General features: G+C 38.7%; 1 protein-coding gene across 1 annotated transcript in view; it reads left to right on the top strand.

Annotated features, from left to right (window-relative positions):
* The first annotated feature begins 4,075 nt into the window (after positions 1 to 4,075).
* Positions 4,076 to 26,596, top strand: part of LOC121385829 — a 41,998-nt gene continuing 19,477 nt past the window's right edge. The window contains exons 1-2 of the mRNA XM_041516618.1: positions 4,076 to 4,742; positions 22,133 to 22,840. Coding sequence (XP_041372552.1) covers positions 4,076 to 4,742; positions 22,133 to 22,840 — 1,375 coding nt within the window. The remainder of the gene's footprint in view (positions 4,743 to 22,132; positions 22,841 to 26,596) is intronic.

The raw sequence follows: 26,596 nt of genomic DNA, 5'->3' as shown, positions 1-26,596 counted from the left end.
ACGATTTTATTTCTTCGTTCGCAGATGTGATGTGTCAATTTGATTATTCTGGCAAAGTTAAGTAGCTTCACTGCCACTGGAAATCCTTACTACCATAAATGGCTGTTATAGGTTCAATGTGTGGTTTTTATTAACACGTTAAGACAGACGTTAAGACGTTTAATATGTGGTTTCAGCCATTCTGCTATCAGATGGCTATCTGTAAATGTTACCGCTCTTATACACCATCATATGTGGATTTTACCACCTGGTAATTCATGACAAGTGAAATTGTTGGTGCTCCCCACCCCAAATATTTGTAGCACTAAAAACTGGTCGTCTTAAAACTAAAAAAAACCCGACCACTGGTATCAAAGAATGTATAATAATTATGTGGGGTTTTTTCATATGATTTTGATACCGCTGTCTGGATAAATGTAACCATTGTTTAAAAGGATTCGTTACGTCGTTTCAATAATTATATTAGAGAGGTCTTCTCGTTGTGACATCGATCATTCTGCCGTTAGCTGGCTAATTTGCAAATCACTGCTATAACAGACTGTTATCGAATTTTGTCATTGTTCTAATATCTGACTATCCCAGATGGCTTTACTCTTATCACAACCGGCGAAATGAGAAACTTTCAGTGTGGATTTTGTCATTGTTCTAATATCTGACTATCCCAGATGACTACTCTTATCACAACCGGCGAACTGAGAAACTTTCAGTGTGGATTTTGTCATTGTTCTAATATCTGGCTATCCCTGAAGATTTAGTGTTATCAAAACCGCCGAACTGAGAAAGTTTCTTTGCTATCACAAACTGTCATGTGCGGATTTTAACATTGTTCTAATATCTGGCTATCCCTGAAAATTTACTGTTATCAAAACTGCGAACTGAGAAATCTTCATTGCTATCACAAACTGTTATATGTGGATTTTATCATTGTTCTAATATCTGGCAATCCTAGAAGATTTACTGTTATAAAAATCGGCGAACTAAGAAAATTTCAGTGTTATGACAAACTGTCATATGTGGATTTTATCATTGTTCTAATATCTGGCTATCCCTGAAGATTTAGTGTTATCAAAACCGGCGAACTGAGAAAATTTCAGTGTTATCACAGACCGTTATATGTGGATTTTGTCATTGTTCTAATATCTGGCAACCCTAGAAGATTTATTGTTATCAAAACCGGCGAACTGAGAAAATGTCAGTGTTATCACAGACCGTTATATGTGGATTTTGTCATTGTTCTAATATCTGGCAACCCTAGAAGATTTACTGTTATCAAAATCGGCGAATTAAGAAAATTTCAGTGTTATGACAAACTGTCATATGTGAATTTTATCATTGTTCTAATATCTGGACAACTTAGAAAGCTTCAGTGTTATAATAGACTTTGATTTCTGGAGTTGGTCACTGCTTATATATGGCTACCTAATGAAATAACCTTTCTGCTAAAATATTTAATGTACCAAACGACTTGGTCAGTATTAAAAAAACCCAAAAAACAAACCCAAAACAAAGACAAGATAAAATATATAACCTAGCCGTTTTGCAATAATATGAATAGATTTAGCGGACTATAATTCCTGGATAGTTTAAACAGAATGGAATAGGTTTTCTCAGAACTTCACTACTACCATAGAAGCTGCCATACTGCGAATGTCACCATAATAGCTGTCTGACACCTGAATTTGGCACCAAAAATTTTCTTTAAAATGCCACTAAGATATTAATCCACTAAGATATTGATGAACCGGTTTTCACTCAGTGGCTTTCAGACGGATACTTATGCATTGATTTAATATATTCGTTTTAACTGTTTATGTATCCAGTCATTTTATTATCTCTAATCCCACGCTTACCTCATATTTAGTCATAACAGATTTTTATGGCCTCCTACATGTTTACAGACATCTCGATACTCGATACCTGTGCGTAAACAAACGGAACGATATTTTGTATCAGGTTATGCCAGAAGGAGAACTATATTATAAACACTTAAACATACTTCCGCATTATCTAACTACGTCAGAGGGATACGGTCCACGGCCAGTTGGATTGTTACAGTTTCGGACATGGATATGATGACATCATTTTGCTAACACCCCCCCCCCCTCCACCCCCGTCTCAAATGCAATAAATTTATCCTATTTTAAGGACCTTCTGCGAAAATATTCAGTGATCTGTCAATTGATTTTGTGCAAATCCAGTGTTCTACGAAATTATTCTATACAAACTATAATGATCTAACAATTGATTCTATCAAACATCTAGTGATCCACCAATTGATTCTGTCAAACATCTAGTGATCTATCAGCTGATTCTATGAAAAAATCTAGTGTTCCACCAATTGATTCTATCAAACACCTAGTGATCTATCAGTTGATTGTATCAAACATCTTGTGATCTACCAATTGATTCTATCAAACACCTAGTGATCTGTCAGTTGATTCTATCAAACATCTAGTGATCTACCAATTGATTATATGAAAAGATCTAGTGATCTTCCAACTGATTCTATCAAATATCCAGTGTTCTATCAACTGATACAATACAAACATCCAGTGTTATACCAACCGATTGTATCAAACATCCAGTGTTCTATCAACTGATTCTATATGGACATCTTGTCATCTACCTGAAAACATTGATTCTATGCAAACATTCGGAGCTCTGGACTGACATAAATACCTCCACTAGCTATAACCAGAAGGAGCACTTTATAAGATAATAATGCCTTCAAGTGGACTATGATCAGTTAAAATATTGCATGTCTTGCGCCAAGAACACGCATAACCACTCACTACAGTTATTGTCAATTGGATGACGTCGTTACGCTTGAATTGAAAAGGAAGGTGCAAATTACACGATGACAGAAAAAAAGAGTATATCCGCTCTGGCAAGTTGACCATACGATGTTGAACTGTCACAGTGTTTTGGTCTACGAAAACTTTACGGCTACGGCTACGGGAGTACTTACTTGCCATTGAACTGACAGAATAAATATTTTAGTTCTGGAATGGACTATAATCCGGCGAACTGTCACAGCTCCTGTACTAAGAATATTTATGGTCACCACCGCAAATAGAACTACTTAACTGCATTTGAGTGAACAAAACCAAAAAAAGGAAAAACAAAAAGAGTCCGCTTCATATAATGGATAAACAAAGTATACCTCATTTATATCAAGTTGTCCGCAAGCAGTTTAACTGTTACAACTATTGGTAAAAGAGGTACCTTTTATACAAGCATTATTGTTTTTGAATTGAACCAAAACATAAAATTAAAAAAAAAAAACCGAGAAGATTAATATCATAACACAAAAGGAATAGCTCATTTCTGGGCAGTTGAACTAAAAGAACTAAGAGAACGCATTGAGTGACACTATAAACGCATCTGACCATTCCCTAAAGCTACTGCGAGTAGTACCTTGTATACAAGCATTCTTTCATGTTGACTGGTCCTGCAAAAATCGATGCGCATAATGTTTTAAATGGAACATCTCAGAGCGGTAAGTTGACCATAAGCAGTTGACCAGTTATAGGTTTTTCTTTTGTGTGCTAAAAGAACATCTGATAAATTTGCAGTTATTGACACTAGCGATATGTTTTATTGACAGTAAGGATGGCAAAAAAGGAACATCTTGCTTTCAGCATGTTCATCGTAAGTACTTGAGCATTGACAGATCTTGCACTACGAAGATATATGGTCACTCTTTATAAATATTGCTTTTAGGAGAACTTTAAAACATTTTTTTAATATATACAAACATTAGTATGTTTGAAATGACAAAATAAAAGAACAAGAAAAGCAGAAGAAGAAGAAGAAGAAGAAGAAGCAGAGCAGAAGCATAAGAAGAAGGAAGAATACATAATATTATATTTGATTAGGAGTATATTAAAATATTGTTTGCTTTTGAAATGACTGAATAAAAGAAGAAGAAAAGCGGAGCAGAAGCAGACGAACAAGCAAGAATACATAATACCATATTTGTTTTGGAGTGCATTAAAACACTGTTTGCATTTGAAATGACTGAATAAAAGAAGAAGGAGAAGAAGAACAGAAGAATAAATCTCAGATTGTCATGATGGCACATAAAGAACATTTCAGTTCCGGCTCTGACGTCACGTTCGTGCCCGTCTCACACAGCTGTCACAGCCTGACGAGCCTGGAGACGGTGAAGGGTCGGCGGAACAACCTGACCCTCATCCTGGTCGTGGCTCTGTTGCCGTTGCTGACGCTGTTCATCCAGAACATCATCAACGTGAACAACAACACGTCTGACGTGGCCTTCACGGCCTCCGTGAGGGACGACATCATGTTCACCATCCAGACTGGAGACGCCATACACAACGTGCAGATCGAGAGAGGGAAGACGGCGCTCTACGTCAGTTCCGGTCTGGATCCATCGTTCCGGACGGTCCTCGACAAAAACCGGAGACTCCTCAACGACGCCGTGCATAATCTGACTCAGTGGCCCGAGACCTGCCATCCAGCGTATTTCAAAAACAAGACGACCTTTATTGAGAGGGTGGAAAGCTTCAGGAGTGGCATCAACAGCTCGACCACGGTGAAAGAGGTTCTGGACTTTTATTCCGAGGGAATTTCCACCATGATAAGATGGGTGTCCACGCTGATCAAGAGGGCTCGAGGAGGGTCACTGTGGCCGGTCATGGTCGGCTATCACATGCTGATGGTGGCCAAGGAGAACGCTGGGATTGAACGAGCCATTGGCAGCACGTTCTTTGCACAAGGTAGGTGTTATTAAAGAATTAATAAAGAGGGGTGATAGGAGTTTTTAGGTGTATGATTAGTAGGGCCTCCACGAGTCTAACATATTGGACTCGAGTACTCGAGAGTCAAACTCGACCTGGACCCGAGTACCCGACACTTACACTAGATGATAATGAGACTAAACTCGACCTGGACCAGAGTACCCTACACTTACACTAGATGATAATGAGACTAAACTCGACCTGGACCCGAGTACCGGACACTTACACTAGATGATAATGAGACTAAGGAATACAGTTAAATATTGGGCCTGAGTACTCGAGGGTCAAAGTCGACCCAGACCAGAGTACCTGACACTTACGCTAGATGATAATGAGACTAAGGAATAAAGTAGAAACGTATTATGTATCTTAATTCCAACGCTGAACATGGATGCCAAATCATGCCATTGTTTTGCATTGCACACATTCTCATAGCACTGTGATATAACTGGCTTCAAGCATATGACAAAATGATGTATAAAATATAATTAAATGAGAATGCTCTTCCTTGCACGGTGTTTGAATCTTAATTGGATATAGGTACGTTAAAACGTTAAAATGTGACCCTATCTTATTCCTTGCACGGTGATTAAATCTTAATTGGATATAGGTACGTTAAAACGTTAAAATGTGACCCTATCTTATTCCTTGCACGGTGATTAAATCTTAATTGGATATACATTTCCCAAACGTCTTCATTTGTTTTGAACGAATGCGAAAATGTGCACCAGCACTATGTGTGTGTGTGTGGTGGTGGTGGTAGGTGTGTGTGGGAGCGGGTGGTTGAACCCTTGAACACCCGTCTCGTACATTTATAGTGTAAGTGCCCATGCATTGATGTACTTACCTTCGTTTGAAACCTAATAGCTCATCTCTGTTTTTGTGTTGGTGTGTCATTAAACATTAATTAATTAATTAATTAATTCATTCATTCATTCATTCATGCATATAAATTGCATCAATTCCCCAAGTGCTCTATAATAATATGTCAGACACCAAATAGCCTTAAAATTTAAAATGTGCCTAGTGTGGTTAAATAAACATTCCTGCCTAGCCATTACTACACTGTCAGTCGGTGTGGGTTTTAGACCAACGCATGTTTACAGGTTTAAACTCAACCCCGTTGTTCCCGTTTACTCTTTGTGATGACAGTATATTATAATTATGAAACGTACTTTCTCCGTATATTTTTATAATTTGCGCTGAAATCCTTGCTATTTTTGTTAGAAACAACAAAGATATAAAGGGCATTACTATTGATGGCGAAGAATACCTGATATCACAATACGCTGATCATACTACGTTTATTTTAGATGGATCATCCCGGTTTCTCAATAATACTATGGTTTTACTTGACTGTTACTCAGATATTTCTGGTTTAAAGGGACATTCCTGAGTTTGCTGCAATGTTTAAGATGTTTTCTACTAACAGAGACTTTTTAACGATTGTAATTACATATCAAATATATTTTTCTGCATAAAATATTAGTGGCTCTATATTAAACGTGTTTCTGGTCGTTCTAATATTTGTACTGGGTTAAATTACATTTTATTTTCTAATATAACGAAGATGTTAAAAATAATAATAATTATATAGGAGTTTTATTAACAAAGGAATTATTTTCATTAACGAATTACTTGATGAACAAGGAAACCTTTTTGAATTTGAAAATTTTACCCAAAAATATAACATAAAACGTTTTTTTTGTATTAGGCATCGCTAATGAATGCTGTAAAATTTCTTTCAAAAACATTAAATATTATAAATAATTCATTTATTGCTGTTAAAAGACCAGTTCTGCCGTTTAAATTAAAACTCTTGGTAAATACAAACACGGTAAGTAAGGTTATGTATAACATTTTGAACAATAAAATTACACTTCCAACGGCACAACAAAATATGCAAATAAGGGTCTAACACTTGACCGCTTTACATGGGAAAATGTTTATGTTTTACCTTTTAAATGTTTAATTGACACCACTTTGATATGGTTTCAGTATAGACTGCTACACAGAATTATTGGTATAAATACTTTTTTGACATATGATAAACTACGTAGATTCAGATAAATGTACATTTTGTAATAACTTGCCTGAAACTTTGCAACATTTGTTTTATGATTGTGCCAAAGTGCAACAGCTTTGTTTAGCTGTAGAAAATTGGATATTTGACAAAATAGGAATTCACACTTCACTTAATAAAAATGTAGTTATCTTTGGGATGATAAATACTGATTTGGTGAAAAGTGTAAACTGGTTAAGAATTAATATTAAATATTATATTTACACCATGAAAATGCTTAAAAGAAATTTATGTATTAATACTATAAAAGTTATTTTAAAAAGGAAAATTGAAATAGAAAAATACATTTATTTTAAAAATTACGAGTATGAACAATTTAATTACTGTTGGGGCAAGTGGCTTGACCTTTTTATTTGAAAAAAAAGGAAAACAAGATACACAAATTTGGTAAGACGTCTGTATGGATATGGATATGTATGTACATGAGTATGTTACAAACACTGTATAAGTCAAAGATTCAAGGCTCCCCATCACTGACATTGTCATATTGATCTGGGTAATTAATGTGATAGCTTCACTGCAGGTTTATGTTGCACATGACATAAATGAAGAATTTTTTTATAGCGCTTTTCATAATAAAATCGATTTTTGTTTTTTATAAGTTAATATAGATCCGTGAATTCCATTAAATATTCTTGTTAAAGACACTATATACATGTATATCTTTTCCCCAGAGTTTGACATGCTAGCAAGGTTGTTATTTCCATCATGTTGGTGTACGTGTACTGGTATGTATAGCTCGACACGTACAGGTACAGGCACACCAGCTGGGGTTTAACTTCTTTGTGATACATACAAGCCGAGACATGTTCCCCTTCACCTAAAGTTAAAGTTTGTTTTGTTTAACGAAACCACTGGAGCACATTAATTAATTAACCATCGGCTATTGGATGTCAAACATTTGGTAATTCTGACTTGTAGTCATCAGAGGAAGCCCGCTACATTTTTTCTAATGCAGCAAGGGATCTTTTATATGCACTTTCGCCACAGACATGAAAGCACATACCACGGCCTTTACCCAGTTGTGGTTGGAACGAAAAAAAAAATCAGTTGAATGGATCCACCGAGATGGTTCGATCCTGCGACGCAGGCACCTCAAGCGAGCACTCAACCGACTGAGCTAACTCCCACCCCTAAAGACACCATAGATATGTATATCTTTTCCACAGAGCTACTCTCGATTCACTAATATCAAAACCTATATTAGCTCGGCCATTTACCTTTCGACCGACCGATCAAAACTGCGCCAAATTCCCTCAATCAAAATTGCGCCAAATTCCCTCAATCAAAATTGCGCACCCTTTTCTCTTTGGCATTTAACTGCTCCATTCAAATTCCATAGCACCACCACCACCCCCACCCGCCTGCTACTGATTTGATCGGGCTGCTGGTGCTCCCTTGCACCTGCCAGTGCAGGCGGTCCCTCCTCCCCCCCCCCACCTTTCCTGTCATGGACGGAGGAGCCGGCCAAGGCCGGCTCTTGTGCCCATGACAGGCGTGCGCTACAACAGCTTGTTCTGAATGTGCACGTAAAACCATATGACATGACATGACAGAGTTTAACGTGCTAGCGATGTTGTTATTTCCATCCTGTAGGTGTACGTGTACTGGTATGTATAGCTGGACACGTACAGGTACACCAGTTGAAGTTTAACTTCTTTGTGATACATGGGAGCCGAAACATTATTTTTGTGTGACATATGTTTGAAAAATGCAATTATATTATAAAATAAGTTCACTTCACATTCATCAGGCACGTGTGCGAGGGGTGTGTGGGGTTATTGGGGTGCGGTGGGGATCGGGGTCGAAAAAACCCCATGTTCAAACAACTTTTAATTAGCTCAATATATATATTATTTTGTGGGGAGTATGGCTATAAACGTCGGCCACCACAGTCGACCCCCCCCCCCCACACACACCCACCCCCACCCCTCTGCTGAAATTACTGCACACGCGACTGTTAAGTATTCAATGACAAACAACATAAACGTACAAATTTCATATACACCTACTATTTAAACACCAACTAAAGTTCACGTTTATTTACCAGTGGCGGATCCAGAAAATCCATTTAGGGGGACCCCAGTGACATGAGGTGGAATGCCAAGGGAACTTTTGGGGAGGTTTGGAGGGGATCGTAAAAAAATTAAAATTAATATGTAATAAAACTATCGCAAAATTTAGGGGGAGGGGCGGGCCCCTAGGGCCCCCTAGATTCGCCTCTGTTTACAACTTGTGATTTTAGCACATTTTACAGGGTTGGAGCTGCTTGAAACGTACACAGAGCACAGAAATGTATGACGGGAAACACATTTCCCAGCCTCCCCCCTCCCCCGAGTGGGTGTGGGTGTGGGTGTGGGTAATTTTTGACATGCTTCCATCAGATAACTGTTCAAGCACGCCTGTCGTGAGCACAATATCTGACTTCGCCAGAGAGTTCTGATCGGCGCAACGATTCGCCGAGCCGCAAGCCTTGGTGTGCGGATAACGCCGTAGCCATGTCGAAGTGATTTTATGCAGGCGGTCCTTGACGCAGCAGTGACCGCAGAAATCAAAATAATTTCATATTTGCCGGCGTCGTAAATGACGCCGGCGAATAAGGCGCCGGTCAAAAACCGTAGCCCTCAAGGGCAGTGTGCGGCCAGCTTAAAGGGACATTCCTGAGTTTGCTGCATTGTAAGATGTTTCCAACTAATAAAATATTTCTACGATTAAACTTACATATTAAATATATTTTCTTGTTTAGAATATCAGTGTCTGTATATTCAGTGTGTTTCTGGTCGTCTTAATATGTGTAAGAAGCCCAAACTGGACTTTGTCTTCAAATAATTTCGTACGTACGAAATAAAAAACATATTTTAGGAAATAAAATGAAATTTAACCTAGTACAAATATTAGAACGATCAGAAACACGTTTAATATAGAGCCACTAATATTTTATGCAGAAAAATATATTTGATATGTAATTACAATCGTTAAAAGGTCTCTGTTAGTCGATAACACTTAAAACATTGCAGCAAACTCAGGAATGTCCCTTTAACAATGACATATTTTATCGAGACCAGCTGTCGAGACGACTCGACACGGCGAGGTCTCGAATACAGATTAGGAATGGGTTTTCTCTGACAAAGACTATAAACATTTTAAAAACTCAAAGTACAATGTACTGTTTTATACTACCGCCATTAATCGTCATAAATCCGTTTTTTCCCCTTTCTTTTCTTTTCTAAGAGCGAAGGGCGCAGTGGCCGTCCATTATCGTCTGTAGGAAATTCTAATAATAATTTCAGACCACAAGGATTCTAATGCACATCCGCTGTTCGAATGCGTACATTAATAAAACTACATCGATTTTTATCTACCATTATGCATTGTTACTGCTTTGGATACAAAGGATTTTATTCCATTTCATTACAAACACTGGGGTCTTTGGTCAGTTCTGTTTTCCGGCAGTAATGAGGGTGTGACCCCTTAATGCGGTCAAACGCAGTTTGGAGTCTGTCCAATTCTAATACCAATAGACATAGCCTTTGACGATAACAACACTAGAGATAGTTTCGTATCCCCCAATTTTAAAAACTGTTAGTAACGGTTCTTTGTTCCAATACTGCATATAATATCATAATGTTCAGCACTTTTACTGGAATGCTCTAAATTTAAAACAGAAAGAAATATTTTAAAAGAATCTTTAAATAAATATAATATAAAAAGTTTCATGTTAATAATTTATTGAATCTATTTAAAGATAATAAAAAGCTGGTTGACTATTTAATTATTAGAGTTTTGTATCGTTTATTAACATGACTACAGACATAGTTTCGTATCTCCTGATTTTAAACACGTTTGAAAACAGTTTTTGTTCCAATTCTGCTAAAGAGTTTTGTATCATTTAACATGACTATAGACATAGTTTCGTATCACCTGATTTTAACATTTATGGGACGGGATATAGCCCAGTGGGTAAAGCGATCGCTTGATGCGCCGTCGGTTTGGTATCGATCTCTAGGCTGGATGGAATAAGATATTATTAATAATTTATTTATATTTAAAAAACAAACAAAACTTATAGTAGGTTAATCTCTTACACTCATTCGTCATTTCAACTTATTTTCTTGCTTATATCCAGTTGAGGTTCAAGCACGCTGTCCTAGGCACACATTTCAGCTATCTGGGCTGTCTGTCCAGGACAGGGGGTTAGTTGTTAGTTGTTAGTGGTTAGTGAGAGAGAAGTCGGTGTAGTGGTCTTACACCTTCCCATTGAGTCATTAAAACTCGATCTGGTTGGGAGCCAGTGTCACGGTTTAAGATTGTACCCGGTTTGAAATACCGGCCTCGGTGGCGTCGTGGTTAGGCCATCGGTCAACAGGCTGGTAGGTACTGGGTTCGGATCCCAGTCGAGGCATGGGATTTTTAATCCAGATACCGACTCCAAACCCTGAGTGAGTGCTCCGCAAGGCTCAATGGGTAGGTGTAAACCACTTGCACCGACCAGTGATCCATAACTGGTTCAACAAAGGCCATGGTTTGTGCTATCCTGCCTGTGGGAAGCGCAAATAAAAGATCCCTTGCTGCTAATCGGAAAGAGTAGCCCATGAAGTGGCAATAGCGGGTTTCCTCTCAAAATCTGTGTGGTCCTTAACCATATGTCTGACGCCATATGACCGTAAATAAAACGTGTTGAGTGCGTCGTTAAATAAAACCTTTCTTTCTTTCTTTCGGTTTGAGATTCTCCTTTGCTTATTGCGCATGCGAACCCATAACCTACCAGCCTTATGTCCGATGGCTTAATCACTAAACCGCAGAGGTGGAATTTTATCTGAGCTTTTTCTTTTTTCAAATAAAGAGTATTTAAAATGTATACTAAATAAAAATGCCTTAAAACTAAATACAAGATTTTTTATTACAGATTATAGTACTGCATCCAACGTAAAGATATATAAAAGCAGAATGATAACTCTAGATATAACAATGAATGAATGAATGAATGAATGAATGAATGAATGAATGAATGTTTAACGACACCCCACCGGATTCGGTGGTGTAGTGGTTAACCCATCGGGCATACGGTCTTGTTGGTACAAGGTTTGCAGCCCGGTATCGGCTCCCACCCAAAGCGAATTTTAACGACTAAATGGGTAGGTGTAAGACCACTACACCCTCTTCTCTCCCATTAACAACTAACCGACTGTCCTGAACAGACAGCCCAGATAGCTTCAAGGTGTGTGCCCAGGACTGCGTGCTTGAACCTTAATTGGATATAAGCACGAAAATAACTTGCAATGAAATAAAACCACATCCCAGCACATCGGCTATCGGTGAAAAAGCGTCTTTATTTAAAGGGCGGGATTTAGCTCAGTCGTTTCAGTGCTCGCTTGAGGTCCTTGCGTCGCAGGATCGAACCACCTCGGTGGATCCATTCACCCGAATGTTTTTTTCTCTCGTTCCAACCAGTGCACCACAACTGGACAAAGGCCGTAGTATGTACTTTTCTGTTTGTTGGAAAGTGCATATAAAAGATCCCTTGCTGCTATATAATGGAAAAATGAAGCGGGTTTCCTCTGATGACTACGAGTCATAATTACCAAATGTAGCGGGTTTCCTCCAATAGCCGATGATTAATAAATCAATGTGCTCCCTGTGGTGTCGTGTTTTATTTAACGACACCACTAGATCACATTGATTTTTTTAATCATCGGCTATTGGCTGTATGTCAAACATTTGGTCATTTTAACATAGTCTAAGATGAAACCTGCTATATATTTTTAGTAGTAGCAAAGGATCTTTTATATGCACCATCCCACAGATAGGATAGCACATACCAGGGCCTTTGATATATGATATAAACAAAAACAAACTTTAAAAGAGACAGACCTCAGTTTCAACCCGTAAACATTAACACTAAGTTTAGTTAACCTACAAACCTGTAACACATTTGGATAAAGTTACAAATGAGTGAAACATGAGTCTGTGACTTTGAAATAGTGAAATACCCTCTAAAAATAGACTAAAACTCGACTCCATAACTGTTACTTCTCAGACGCACGTACGTTTTAAAAAAAAATTAAAATCTAGTAAATCTTAAGGACAGAGATGAATTTTATTTTAATTAATAAAAATTCACATGTATTCTGATGAACGCAAAACTATAAACCATTCATTGATCTAGGAATTATAGTCATTAGAAATGGAGCTGAACATAAAAACCTGCCAGGTAACTGCAAACTCTAAAAGAACTAAAAAGAACTATTTATGCAATTCGCAGTCAAGCCGAAAAAGCGGAGAAATGTATATTTGTAATCAGGTGAAAAACAGTAGATAAATAAGAATTGTTTCTAATTTTTTAGGAATTTATCGATGTATAAAAGTCACATTTTTTAGGAATTTATCGATGTATAAAAGCCACATTTGTGACTTATACATCGATAAATTCCTAAAAAATGAGAAACAATTCTTATAATTACAAACAGTACAAGAAGTGTACCTTAAAACACTAAAAAATCGTTTCTTTCGTTCTTACCGTCAGCCATGTTCTGTAAATAAGCGTAGGAATACATGTATACATACTATTGGATGTCTTGGGTGGTTTTTTTAACAGAATAAAAACAAATAAAAAATATATTGTAAAAAAAATTTTTTTTTATAACATGAATATCTCATCCAGTTTCCCTTATTTTTTTAATCGAGAAAACAGGTCACTTCCTTGTTCTATTTTTAAAACGATCACCGAACTGGGTCATTGGGCTTCTCTCCCATCCAGCTAAAAATAGTTCCAATCGATCTTGGTCTTCCGTGATGACGTATTTTTATGAGGTTTATGGAAGGATAACACTTGGTTTTTTAGTGACGTCAGCCAATCAGAATACAGTAAATCGTATAAATTCGGAAAGTTTGTAATTATAACTATATTAAACCATAGTCATTAGAAATGGAGCTGAACATGAATCTAAAATCCTGCCAGATAACTCTAAACACTAAAAGAACTAAAAAGAACTATTTACGCAATTCGCAGCCAAGCCGAAAAAGCCGAGAAATGTATATTTGTAATCAGGTGAAAGACAGTAGACAAATAAGTATATATATATATATATATATATATATATATATATATATATATATATATATATATATATATATATATGAATTCATACGTCAATCATGTAGTGTCATCCAAGTACGTTTGCTTAAATGTCAATAAACCTAGTGCCGAGACCTCGACTAATTCACATCTAATTTGCAAAGTTATCAAATTCTTAAAGTATGTGATCTGAAAAATATCACATACTTTGATTGCACTGAAAATGTAAGATATTACATGATAAATATATATATATATATCGGGTACAGGAAGAAAAAAGGAGTCTGCCTTTGACAAAACGGATGAAATAATGGTTTCTCACGGACGTAACCGCCATAATAGCGATAGGCGCCATGACAATAAATAAATAACAAACAGACGTAATGGTGGTGTGTAACCTCGCGCCGGATGTGGACAGGAAATGCACTTGTCACGGTACATGCTCTTAAATTTGTTTCGCCTGTGGCGATTTTAATTGTGTTAGAGGGCCGTGTGCAGTTTATTGCCCGTAGCCCAGGTGGGCAACTTGTTACGTAATACTTCGCGCGATCTGGCATTCCAATATGCACTTAGTCCAGCTGTGGAGGCCATGTGGCGAGTAGTTACGTAATACCCCTGCGAGTGCGGTTTCGACGACCGTGATTGGCGACGATGGCGTCAGTAAGTCTGACGATCAGAGAGAAATATAACGACGCTAGTAGAGCTGAAGTATCAGATGATAGGGGGAGGTACCGCCTTGTACCCCCAGGCAATATTCTGATTTACAATAAATAGCTAGGATTTAGAGATATCTAGGAGAACGAATTAGGAAGCTTCCTGGGAACGTTAGTCCGTTTGGACTTTGGTAAATATCATTTCTGCTCTGTGTATAACCTTGATGTGATTGATGTGACTTTTAAATATTTGATACTGTATTATACCAATATTCTTTAGACAGTGTCTTCGGTCATCTGACGAAGTAAATCGTAGACTTTTTGTTCTAACATTATACGAGTATTTGGTAATATAAAGCTTAGCCAGTCATCCTAGCGGACCTAGGTACACTGTAGGTTATTGTCTTTATTGTGATAAGTATTAATTCTGTGTTACAAGGTTACTGAATGAGTAGTTAGGGTTAATTAAAAATTAACCCGTTAGGAATAGAGCTGTAATTCCTTTATTAATTAAGTTCCCCAAGAAGCGTTCCTAAATTATCACACGTTACTGAACGAGTAGTAGGGTTAATTAAAAATTAACCCGTTAGGAATAGAGCTGTAATTCCTTTATTAATTAAGTTCCCCAAGAAGCGTTTCTAAATTATCACACGTTACTGAACGAGTAGTAAGGGTTAATTAAAAATTAACCAGTTAGGAATGGTGTTGTAATTCCTTTATTAATTAACTTCTCCTAGAAGCGTTTCTCAATTATCACACGTGTGGGTGTGGTGTAACGGTGAAGTGATTCGCATATTGTGTAACTAGACACCTAGAGATTAACTAATTAAGTGATCAGTTCTGGGTTGTTATTATTGCTGTTATTAATTAACTACTACGGCTGTACATTTGTCAGCGTAGGATAATACAGATTCCAAAGTGTATTGTGTTTTGTTGTGTTTCTAGTGAGCTAAACGTGCTATAATAATATATACTTTATATAAGATCGTATCTCTGATCATACCTAGAGACGAGCCATACTAGGGTTTAACAGCCTGTTACAGAGAGATCTAATAGATATACAGTTAGGAGAGATATTTTGATAATCGTGTTTTATTCAGTTACGGGAATTATAGAATCCCTGTGACAGCACTCAAGCTACATCTAGCGGTAATACACTCTGTTAGACTGCGCACGTTTTGGTACGCTAAGTTTATCCATACTGGTGACGTCACTTTATTGTTCTAGGTGTAGATTAATTTTCAAGAATCTAGCCTCCACATGTGTAACAAAACGTTTGTTTTATTTAACGACACCACTAGAGCACTTTTTTTTTTATCTTATCATCGGCTATTGGACGTCAAACATATGGTCATTCTGACACTGTTTTTAGAGGAAACCCGCTGTCGCCACATAGGCTACACTTTTACGACAGGCAGCAAGGGGATCTTTTATTTGCGCTTCCCACAGGCAGGATAACACAAACCATGGCCTTTGTTGAACCAGTTATGGATCACTGGTCGGTGGAAGTGATTTACACCTACCCAATGAGCCTTGCGGAGCACGCACTCAGGGTTTGGAGTCGGTATCTGGATTAAAAATGCTATGCCTCGACTGGGATCCGAACCCAGTACCTACCAGCCTGTAGACCGATGGCCTAACCACTACGCCACCGAGGCCATATAACCGTAAATAAAAATGTGTTGAGTGCGTCGTTAAATAAAACATTTCTTTCTTTCACTACAGACAATAATGTGTACATTTTAAAGAGGCAGTCCCTTGAATATTTTTATTATTTAAGCATTTAGAACAGTTAATCCAATCACATTTGGTGCATATAAGACGCCGCACTCCGCATTGGATTCGCTACGCTGGCTTTTTCAAGTTAAAAATAAACCCAGTATTTTGAAAGGGAGACACTTTTGACGGGCTCCTACCGACGTCAAATACGGCTAAAAATAGCACGCTTTAGCTACTGTTGCATTACAAAATGGCGAGAAATGTTCTAAGTGCGTAGGAAGCAGGCTTCAGATTACAGTTATCTTCCCATTTGGTTGTCCAAAATGCGGAAATTTGACCGCGCAAGTAGTCTTCTGTTTGACTGTGATTATTTCATGGCAGACAGCTATGAAGTGGCAACTATTTGACTGAAGTGACAGGGGAGAACATGCAGTTTGTAAACATGTGTAACTTGTTGGCATTGAAGACTTATTTGTGGTAATTCCGGCCCATGCAAAAGTAGTGCTTTTTGTGTAAAATGGGTGTACTCCGGCCTGATTTAGAGGGTGTGTTTGTTTAAACCAATATGCTGGGAGAAAGAGCTGGACAACAGGGTTTGTCCTTTTCAGGGTATGTGTCCCCCAGGCAGGCAAAGGTACATACAAAAATCCACGGGCCTGCTGATATTAATACAAATGTTATAGCCACTAAGGCTATATAGAAACATATAGCGAAATTAATTGTGGTCTGAGGCCAGCATTTGACGATATGCGTTAACGGCGACAACTCGCGAGTGAATTAAAAGTGCAGTTATGCTTGTATTTGAACGTAGAACTTGATTTTATAAGACTGAAACCAGAGATGGCAGCTTTAAAGAACTAGAGCGCTTTAATAGCCAAAAGAGGCCAAACATCTACATCATGTAAACCTGATATTTTGTAATTTTGTGACAGACTGCAACGAACATCGTCTGAAACTAAATGGGGTGGCGGGGGGGGGGGGGGGGGGGATTTAGCCCAGTCAGTTGAGTGCTCACCTGAGGTGTTTGTGTCGCTAGTTCGAACCATCTCGTGTTAAGTGCATCGTTAAAGAAAACATTTCCTTCCTTCATTTCGAGGTCGATTTTTTTCCTTCGTCCACCAACCCTTTAATTTAAAACCCGGAAATCCATTAATTAGCCTCTCTGTTGACAAAATGCATAAATACAGTAGCACGTATAGATTCTATTAACTGGAGATGTTATTGTATTTTACTTCAAATTCAAACTTAGCAACAAAAATCCACATGATATTTGGAAAAACAATTATCTCAAGATACGATTGATAGACTTGCTTGTTATAGTCACTAATTACAAGGTATTATTTCCGAGAGAGAGAGGGAGGGAAGGGGGAGGGGGCGAGCCTGAAGGAAACAGAGCCGAACACAAGGGGAGAGCGAGAGAGAGAAAGAGAGAGAGAGAGAGAGAGAGAGAGAGAGAGAGAGAGAGAGAGAGAGAGAGAGAGAGAGAGAGAGAGAGAGAGAGAGAGAGAGAGATACAGCTAGGGAAGGGTGGGGAGAGGGCGAGGGAAACAGACCCGAACACAAGGGGGGGGGGAAGATAGAGAGAGAGAGAGAGAGAGAGAGAGAGAGAGAGAGAGAGAGAGAGAGAGAGAGAGAGAGAGAGAGAGAGCAGCAAAGGATCTTTAATATGCACCATAGACAGGATACCACATACCACGGCCTTTGATGTACCAGTGGTGATGGCACGTGACGTATGTGTGTTGTGTGTGTGTGTGTGTGTGTCTGTCTGTCTGTCTGTCTGTCTGTCTGTCTCTCTCTCTCTCTCTCTCTCTCTCTCTCTCTCTCTCTCTCTCTCTCTCTCTCTCTCGCTCTGTGTGTGTGTGTTTTAATGTTTGAGTGTATGTGGTTTGTGCGCGTGTTTGTTTCTATGCGGTGTGCGTGCGTGCGCGCGCGCGCGTCTCTCTCTGTGTCTCTGCTGTACTGAATGCCCTATCGGCAGTAAGAGGATAAAGGAAAGAAGATAAGGCGTTATTACGTTATATATAGATAGAACATGGCGACACATTGCCATTGACGATAAGTGTATACTGATGGAAAGAAAGACGGGATCACACAAACGACAACAGCAGAGTGGCTGTAACTATTTATAAAATCATCGAGCATAGTGCCAGAAAGTTAACACTGCTACGTTCAGAACCGACAATGAGACTTACATTACTGACATTCAGACTCACATTACTGATATTCAGACCCACATTACTGACATTCAGACCCACGTTACTGACATTCAGACTCACATTACTGACATCCAGACTCACATTACTGACGCTCAGACTCAAATTGTTGACATTCAGCCTCATATTACTGACATTCAGACTCACATTACTGACATTCAGACCGACATTACTGACATTCAAACCCACATTACTGATATTCAGACTCACATTACTGACATTCAGACCGACATTACTGACATTCAAACCCACATTACTGATATTCAGACTCACATTACTGACATTCAGACCGACATTACTGACATTCAGACCCACATTACTGATATTCAGACTCACATTACTGACATTCAGACTCAAATTGTTGACATTCAGCCTCATATTACTGACATTCAGACCCATGTTAGTGACATTCAGACTCACATTACTGACATTCAGATTCACATTACTGACATTCACACTTACATTACTGACATCCAGATTCACATTACTGACGTTCAGGCTCACATTGCTGACATTCAGACTCACATTACTGACGTTCATGGCTCACATTACTGACATTCAGACTCACGTTACTGACATTCAGATTCACATTACATTGTTTTATGTTATACAAACTTATCAGGCCTGTAGGAACCATATTTGGATTGAGGAGAGCTCAAGCTACATTTTATGACAGAGTAGGACGAACCGCCCCCCAAAAAAAATTGTCGTTGGGTGGTGGGGGTCGGGGGGAGGCGGCCACGGTGTCCCTCCCCCACCGCCGGTTCCTACGGGCCTGCTTATTTCTTTTGACCAGTATATCGACATAAGATTGTCCTTGGCAAAATATATCTGTTATTACATCATATCTGCATCCAGATTTGATTTCTCGCTCCAGTGCACCACGACTGGTACATCAAAGGCTATGGTATGTGCTATTCTGTCTGTGGGATGGTGCACATAAAAGACCACTTACTGCTAATTGAAAAGAGTAGCCCATGAAGTGGCGACAGTGGGTTTCCTCCCTCAATGTCTCTGTGGTCCTTAACCATATGTCCGACGCCATATAACCGTAAATAAAATATGTCGAGTGCCTCGTTAAATAAAACATTTCCTTCCTTCCTTCCTTCCATCCAGATTGGTTTTGATAATAGTCAGTTTTCTAGTGAACCCATTGTACTTGTTATTTGTCAGTGGAATTTAGGCTTGGCTTGAAGTACAGGTATTTTAGTAATCAATGGACAAGAGAGTGAGAGAGAGAGAGAGAGAGACAAAAATCTAATCATTTCTTGAAATAAATGGTAATAATGTAAGTGGTATTTAGATATTGATAGGAAAATCAATTAAGCCCTATACGGTCAAATGAACCGTTTGAAGAACAAAGATTTTATAAGAGGATCATTACAGTAATAGCAGAGCCTAATTATTATTATTGCATAATGATACCCATCTAATTGATGGTAATACAGACTTTGCGAACCGTTTGATAAAATGTTGCTTTACCATGTCCACTAAAATAAAATAAATAAAAAAAGATAAATAATATAATATATTTAAAAACGACTTCTTCTTTCAGTGACACGCCTGCTGTTATTATAACATGTTGCAGACATTTTATTTCATTTTCATTTTATATAAAGTTATTTTCGTGCTTATGTTCAATTAGGGTTCAAGCACGCTGCCCTGGGCGCACACCTCAGCTATCTGGAATGTCTGTCCGGGACAGTGAGTGAGAGAAGTTAGTGTAATGGCCGTATACCTACCCCCCCCCCCCCCCCCGCCGAGTCGTTAAAACCCGCTCTGGGTGGGGACCGGTACTGGGAGGCAAACGTACAATGCCAATATAGTTTTAAACAATGGAATTGTTGTTGCTGGGGGTGGGGGGGGGGGGGTGGAGACGTAGCCCAGTGGTAAAGCGCTTGCTTGATGCACGGTCGTCAGTTTGGGATCGATCCTCGTCAGTGGGCCCATTGGGCTATTTCTCGTTCCAGCCAGTGCACCACGACTGGTAAATCAAAGGCCGTGGTATGTGCTATCCTGTCTATGGGATGGTGGATACAAAAGATCCCTTGCTGCTACTCGAGAAGAGTAGTCCATGAAGTGGCGACAGCGGGATTCCTCCCTCAATATCTGTGTGGTTCTTAACCATATGTCCGACGCCATATAACCGTAAATAAAATGTGTTGAGTGCATCGTTAAATAAAACATTTTCTTTTTGTTGTTGCTGGATTATGGGGCGGGATTTAGCTCAGTGGTTTGAATGCTCGCTTGAGGTTGCTGCGTTGCAGGATGAAAACATCTTGATGGATCCATTCAACTTACTGGGTTTTTTTTCGTTCCAACCAGTGCACCACAACTGGACAAAGGCCGTGGTATGTGCTATCCTGTCTGTGGTAAAGTGCATATAAAAGATCCCTTGCTACATTAAGAAATATGAAGCGGGTTTCTTCTGATGACTACATGTCAGAATTACCAAATGTTTGACATCTAATAGACGATGATTAATTAATCAATGTGCTCTAGTGGAGTCATTAAACAATTTTTATTTTATTTTATTATATAACATTTAGTGAAATATCTTAAAATATCAGTGAAATAAAAGTGTTATCAGTCACTCGGTGACGATAACACATTTTAGAGTGAAAATGTCACTATTTTACTCTAAAATGTGTTATCGTCACTGTAGAAAGTGTTATCTTCACTGTAAGAAAGCCGGAACTATTTTGCTGCTAGCATTTTGAAAATAAATTACTAAATGTTTAACATCCAATAGCCGATGATTAATAAATCAATATGCTCTATTGGTGTCGTTCAACAAAACAATTTTGTTTTCTTCTTAACTATTTGGGGCGGGACGTAGTCCAGTTGTAAAGCGCTCGCTTGATGAGCGGTCGGTCTGGAATCGATCTTCGTCGGTGGGCCCATTTGGCTATTTCTCGTTCCATCCAGTGAACCACGACTGGTATATCAAAGGCCGTGGTATGTGCTATCCTGTCAGTGGGATGGTGCATATAAAGGATCCCTTGCTATTAATGACAAAATGTACCGTGTTTCCTCTCTAAGACTATATGTCGAAATTACCAAATGTTTGACATCCAATAGCCGATGATTAATAAATCAGTGTGCTCTAGTGGTGTTGTTAAACAAACAAACAGACAAATTCAGCATTATTATTTAGAAGTTTCAGATATGCGCAGAATTCAATAAAATCCAAGCTACCGCCCTGTATATTATTGTACAGTGAAATCTGTCAAAACCGGACCCTCTGTAAACCAGAATTCCCTCAAAACCGGACGTTTTTTATGTTCACTTTTTATCTATACATAGCAGAACCTCTCTAAACCGGCCGACGCCATATAACCGTAACTAAAATGTGTTGAGTGCTTCGTTAAATAAAACATTTCTTTCTTTCTTTCTTTCTCTAAACCGGATACCTCTAAAAAAAAAAAAACGGCCTTTTACTTGGTCCGGTTTAGAGGAGTTTCATTGTAATATATAACACAAATGTATGACAAATACATTTATAATATTTATTTCTTCGTTCGTTTCTTCATTTTAAACAGTGTAACACCCAATAGCTGATCTATTTTTTGTGCCTGGGTGTCGTTAAACATTCATTCATTCATTCATTTATTCATTTTAAACAGGATATCTGTCTCAAGACGCACTCAACGCCTACGTGAAGCAGAAAGTGTTGCGTGAGACCTACATGGAGAGATCGGGCGAGTACGACCCGAGCATCCACAACTACATGAAGTCCCACTTCGTGAACTCCACCCTCGACCGGTACATCGCCCTCATGGTTTCCCGGATACTGCGTAACAGCGAGACGAACGCCTCGACCGGCCTGGGCGAACTGTGGTTTAACAACATGACGCTGTACATCAACACGCTCAAACAGGCGCAGGACCTGGTCGCCCTGAATATCGTCGCCATCTTGTCTGCCCAGGTGAACGAGCTTCAGAATGGACTGGTGTTCAGCATCGTGCTGATGGTAGTGGCGCTCCTGCTGACGCCCTTCGTAATCGGGTGCATCAAGCGGCTGGCGGACCGTATTCAGAACTACGCCACCACTCTACGACAGAAGACACGTGACCTGGAAGTGGAACGGAAGAGGAGCCAGGCGCTGCTGTTTGAACTGCTTCCGGTGACGGTTGCGCAGAAGATGATTCAGCAGGAGCCGATCGACCCGGAGAGCTACCAGTCGGTGACGATCTATTTCTCCGACATCGTCGACTTCACGTACATCTCGTCCAACAGTTCGCCGCTGCAGGTCGTCAACATGCTCAACATGTTGTACGAGATGTTTGACAACCAGCTGGAACTCTTCGACGTCTATAAAGTAGAAACTATAGGTGAGTTAGTTGTGCTGGGTGTGTGTGGGTAAACACACGGGATGTAACAGTTGGGCGGACTCTCAGTTGGGATGTACCTCTCTTGTTTTTGTGGAATGTAGTGAAAATATACATTGCAAAAATAGTTTTAGTAGAGAGAGAGAGAGAGAGAGAGAGAGAGAGAGAGAGAGAGAGAGAGAGAGAGAGAGAGAGAGAGAGAGAGAGAGAGAGAGAGAGAGAGAGAGAGAGAGAGAGAGATGCAAAGTTATCAAATTCTGAAAGTATGTGATCTGAAAAATATCACATACTTTGATTACACTAGATATGCTAGCTATATTATAGTGTATGTGTGTGCGTGTGCTTGTATGTATGTATGTATGTATATGTATGTGTATGTATGTGTGTGTGAATGTGTGTGTGTATGTATGTGTGTGTGTGTGTGTGTGTGTATGTATGTATGTATGTACGTGTGTGGTTTTGTGTGTGTGTATGTGTCTGTCTGTGTGTGTGCATGGCATGGCATGCGTGCATACGCGTGTGTGCGCGCGCACGTGTGTATGTGTGTGTGCGTGCGTGCGCGCCCGCGCGAAGTAAACCGGATTTTTATGAAAACGGACCCGATTTCCAAGTCTCGTCCAGCTACCATTAACCTAAAACCTAGTAGCAATAATCCTCTTCCTAAAACGGATGCTGTCTATTTTGGATTTCGGATTTAAATTCAAGACCAAAAGAACGGTTTATTAGATAAACACTGGCACGCGATTTTACCTTTTACACAATGACGACAGTTCCCCAGTAATTAGGACACCAAAGTGAAATGAAATAATTGCGTGTGTTTGAAAGTTAATAGACAATGAACCGCACTTTCCAACATTAAACATGATCACTTTCCAACATATTAAACATGACCACTTTCCAACATATTAAACATAATCACTTTCTAACATTAAACATGATCACTTTCCAACATTAAACATGATCACTTTCCAACATATTAAACATAATCACTTACCAACATATTAAACATGATCACTTACCAACATTAAACACGATCACATTCCAACATTAAACATGATCACTTTCCAACATTAAACATGATCACTTTCCAACGTTAAACATGATCACTTTCCAACATATTAAACATGATCACTTACCAACATTAAACACGATCACATTCCAACATTAAACATGACCACTTTCCAACATTAAACATGATCACTTTCCAACATATTAAACATGATCACTTTCCAACATTAAACATGATCACTTTCCAGCATTAAACTTGATCACTTTCCAACATTAAACATGATCACTGTCCAACATGATCACTGTCCAACATTAAACATGATCACTTTCCAAGATTGATCACTTTCCAACATTAAACATGATCACTTTCCAACATTAAACATGAACATGACCACTTTCCAACATTAAACGTGACCACTTTCCAACATTAAACGTGATCACTTTCCAACATTAAACGTGATCACTTTCCAACATTAAACATGATCACTTTCCAGCATTAAACTTGATCACTTTCCAACATTAAACATGATCACTGTCCAACATGATCACTGTCCAACATTAAACATGATCACTTTCCAACATATTAAACATGATCACTTTCCAACATTAAATATAATAACTTTCCAACATATTAAACATGATCACTTTCCAACATGAAACATGATCACTTTCCAACATTAAACATGATCACTTACCAACATTAAACACGATCTCTTACCAACATTAAACACGATCACTTTCCAACATGAAACATGATCACTTTCCAACATGAAACATGATCACTTTCCAACATTAAACGCGATCTCTTACCAACATTAAACACGACCACTTTCCAACATGAAACATGATCACTTACCAACATTAAACATGATCACTTTCCAACATTAAACATGACCACTTTCCAACATTAAACACGATCACTTTCCAACATTAAACATGATCACTTTCCAACATGAAACACGATCACTTACCAACATGAAACATGACTAACAAGTTAACAGCATGGTGATACAGACACTACTACTGAGAACTCTAAGGGAATGAACAGCAGAGTCCTCATTGGATCCCCGCTTCGTTCTATCCGCTGTCTATCTGGGTCTATATTCATTTCATTTCAACTTTATTTTCGTGCTTCTAATCCTATTAAGGTTCAAGCACGCTGTCATGGGCACACCTCCTTGTATCCTCGCTTCGTTCTATCCGCTGTCTACCTGGGTCTATATTCATTTCATCTCAACTTATTTTCGTGCTTATATCAAATTAAGGTTCAAGCACGCTGTCCTGGGCACACACCTCAGCTATATGGGCTGTATGTCCAGGACAATGGGTTAGTGGTTAGTGAGAGAGAAGTGGGTGTAGTGGTCTTACACCTACCCTCTGAACCTTTACAGCTCGCTCTGGGTGGGAGCCGGTACAAGACTACGAACCTTGTACCTGCCAGTCTTATGTCCGATGGCTTAACCACAACGCCACCGAGGCCGGTTATCTGGGTCTATATATTGGCATGTATAGAGTTCAAGTTCTTTATTGCTTTAAGTTTTTACAACTTATCAGCAGAATACAATGTACAACAAAATAATAAATAATAAATATGTACAGGATTATGGTGGAGAGCGATTTAATAAATAATAATAATATTAATAATAATAATAATAATAATAATTAATAAATTAAGGTTCTATTGACTTATATTATTTAATACATATAAGTCATTATTAAGTACACTGAGAGATACATGTTTAATATACATGTAATCGAATAGTACTATACTGAATAAATAGAAGTAATGTTAATATTAACCAATTTGCTCCAATAGTTGATCTTTAACGGCATTTGCTCTAAATAATTTTTTTTTGGAGATTATTAAGTTCTTTAGCGTAGAAACACGAATATTTATAAGATACATATGTTTGATGACGTGTAATTGTCATGGGTTATAGTCTGTAGCTGTTAAGCTGAGGTTAACAATTAAAATTCATAGTATTCTTGATGGCTGTGATTTAGTTTCACACTAATTGGTCTGATTGCTAGCCCCTAAGTAACTACAGACTCTAGTCCTTGGATACATGCAGGTGACAAGAACAGTTAATTGAATCGTACATGAACGGCTAATATATAAATTACCGGACTCGGTGGCACAGTGGTTAAGCTATCGGACTACAGGTTGGTAGGTACAGGGTTCGCAACCCGGTACCGGCTCCAACCCAGAGCGAGTTCTTAAGGGATCAGTGGGTAGGTGTAAGGCCACTACACCCTCTCTCTCTCTCTCTCTCTCTCTCTCTCTCTCTCTCTCTCTCTCTCTCTCTCTCTCTCTCTCTCTCACCAACTAACAACTAACCCACTGTCCTGGACAGGCAGCCCAGATAGCTGAGGTGTGTTCCCAGAACAGCGTGCTTGAACCTTAATTGGATATAAGCACGAAAATAAGTTGAAATGAAATAAATATATACATTATTTTTGAATATAGTTGTGAATGTTCCACTATGACAATATCACGGTCTTGAGACTGAACTACATCAAAATAAACCAAAATCTGATCTCATTTAGTATTGTACAGCAATAAATCAATTAATAAAAAGAAAAAAAGAAAGAAATGTTTTATTTAACGACGCACTCAACACATTTTATTTACGGTTATATGGCGTCAGACATATGGTTAAGGACCACACAGATTTTGAGAGGAAACGCGCTGTCGCCACTAGTTATGGATCACTGGTCGGTGCAAGTGGATTACACCTACCCATTGAACCT

The sequence above is a fragment of the Gigantopelta aegis genome, chromosome 12 (genome assembly GCF_016097555.1).
Source record: "Gigantopelta aegis isolate Gae_Host chromosome 12, Gae_host_genome, whole genome shotgun sequence".
Taxonomy (NCBI): Eukaryota; Metazoa; Mollusca; class Gastropoda; order Neomphalida; family Peltospiridae; genus Gigantopelta; species Gigantopelta aegis.
This window is presented reverse-complemented; position numbering and strand designations above follow the sequence as displayed.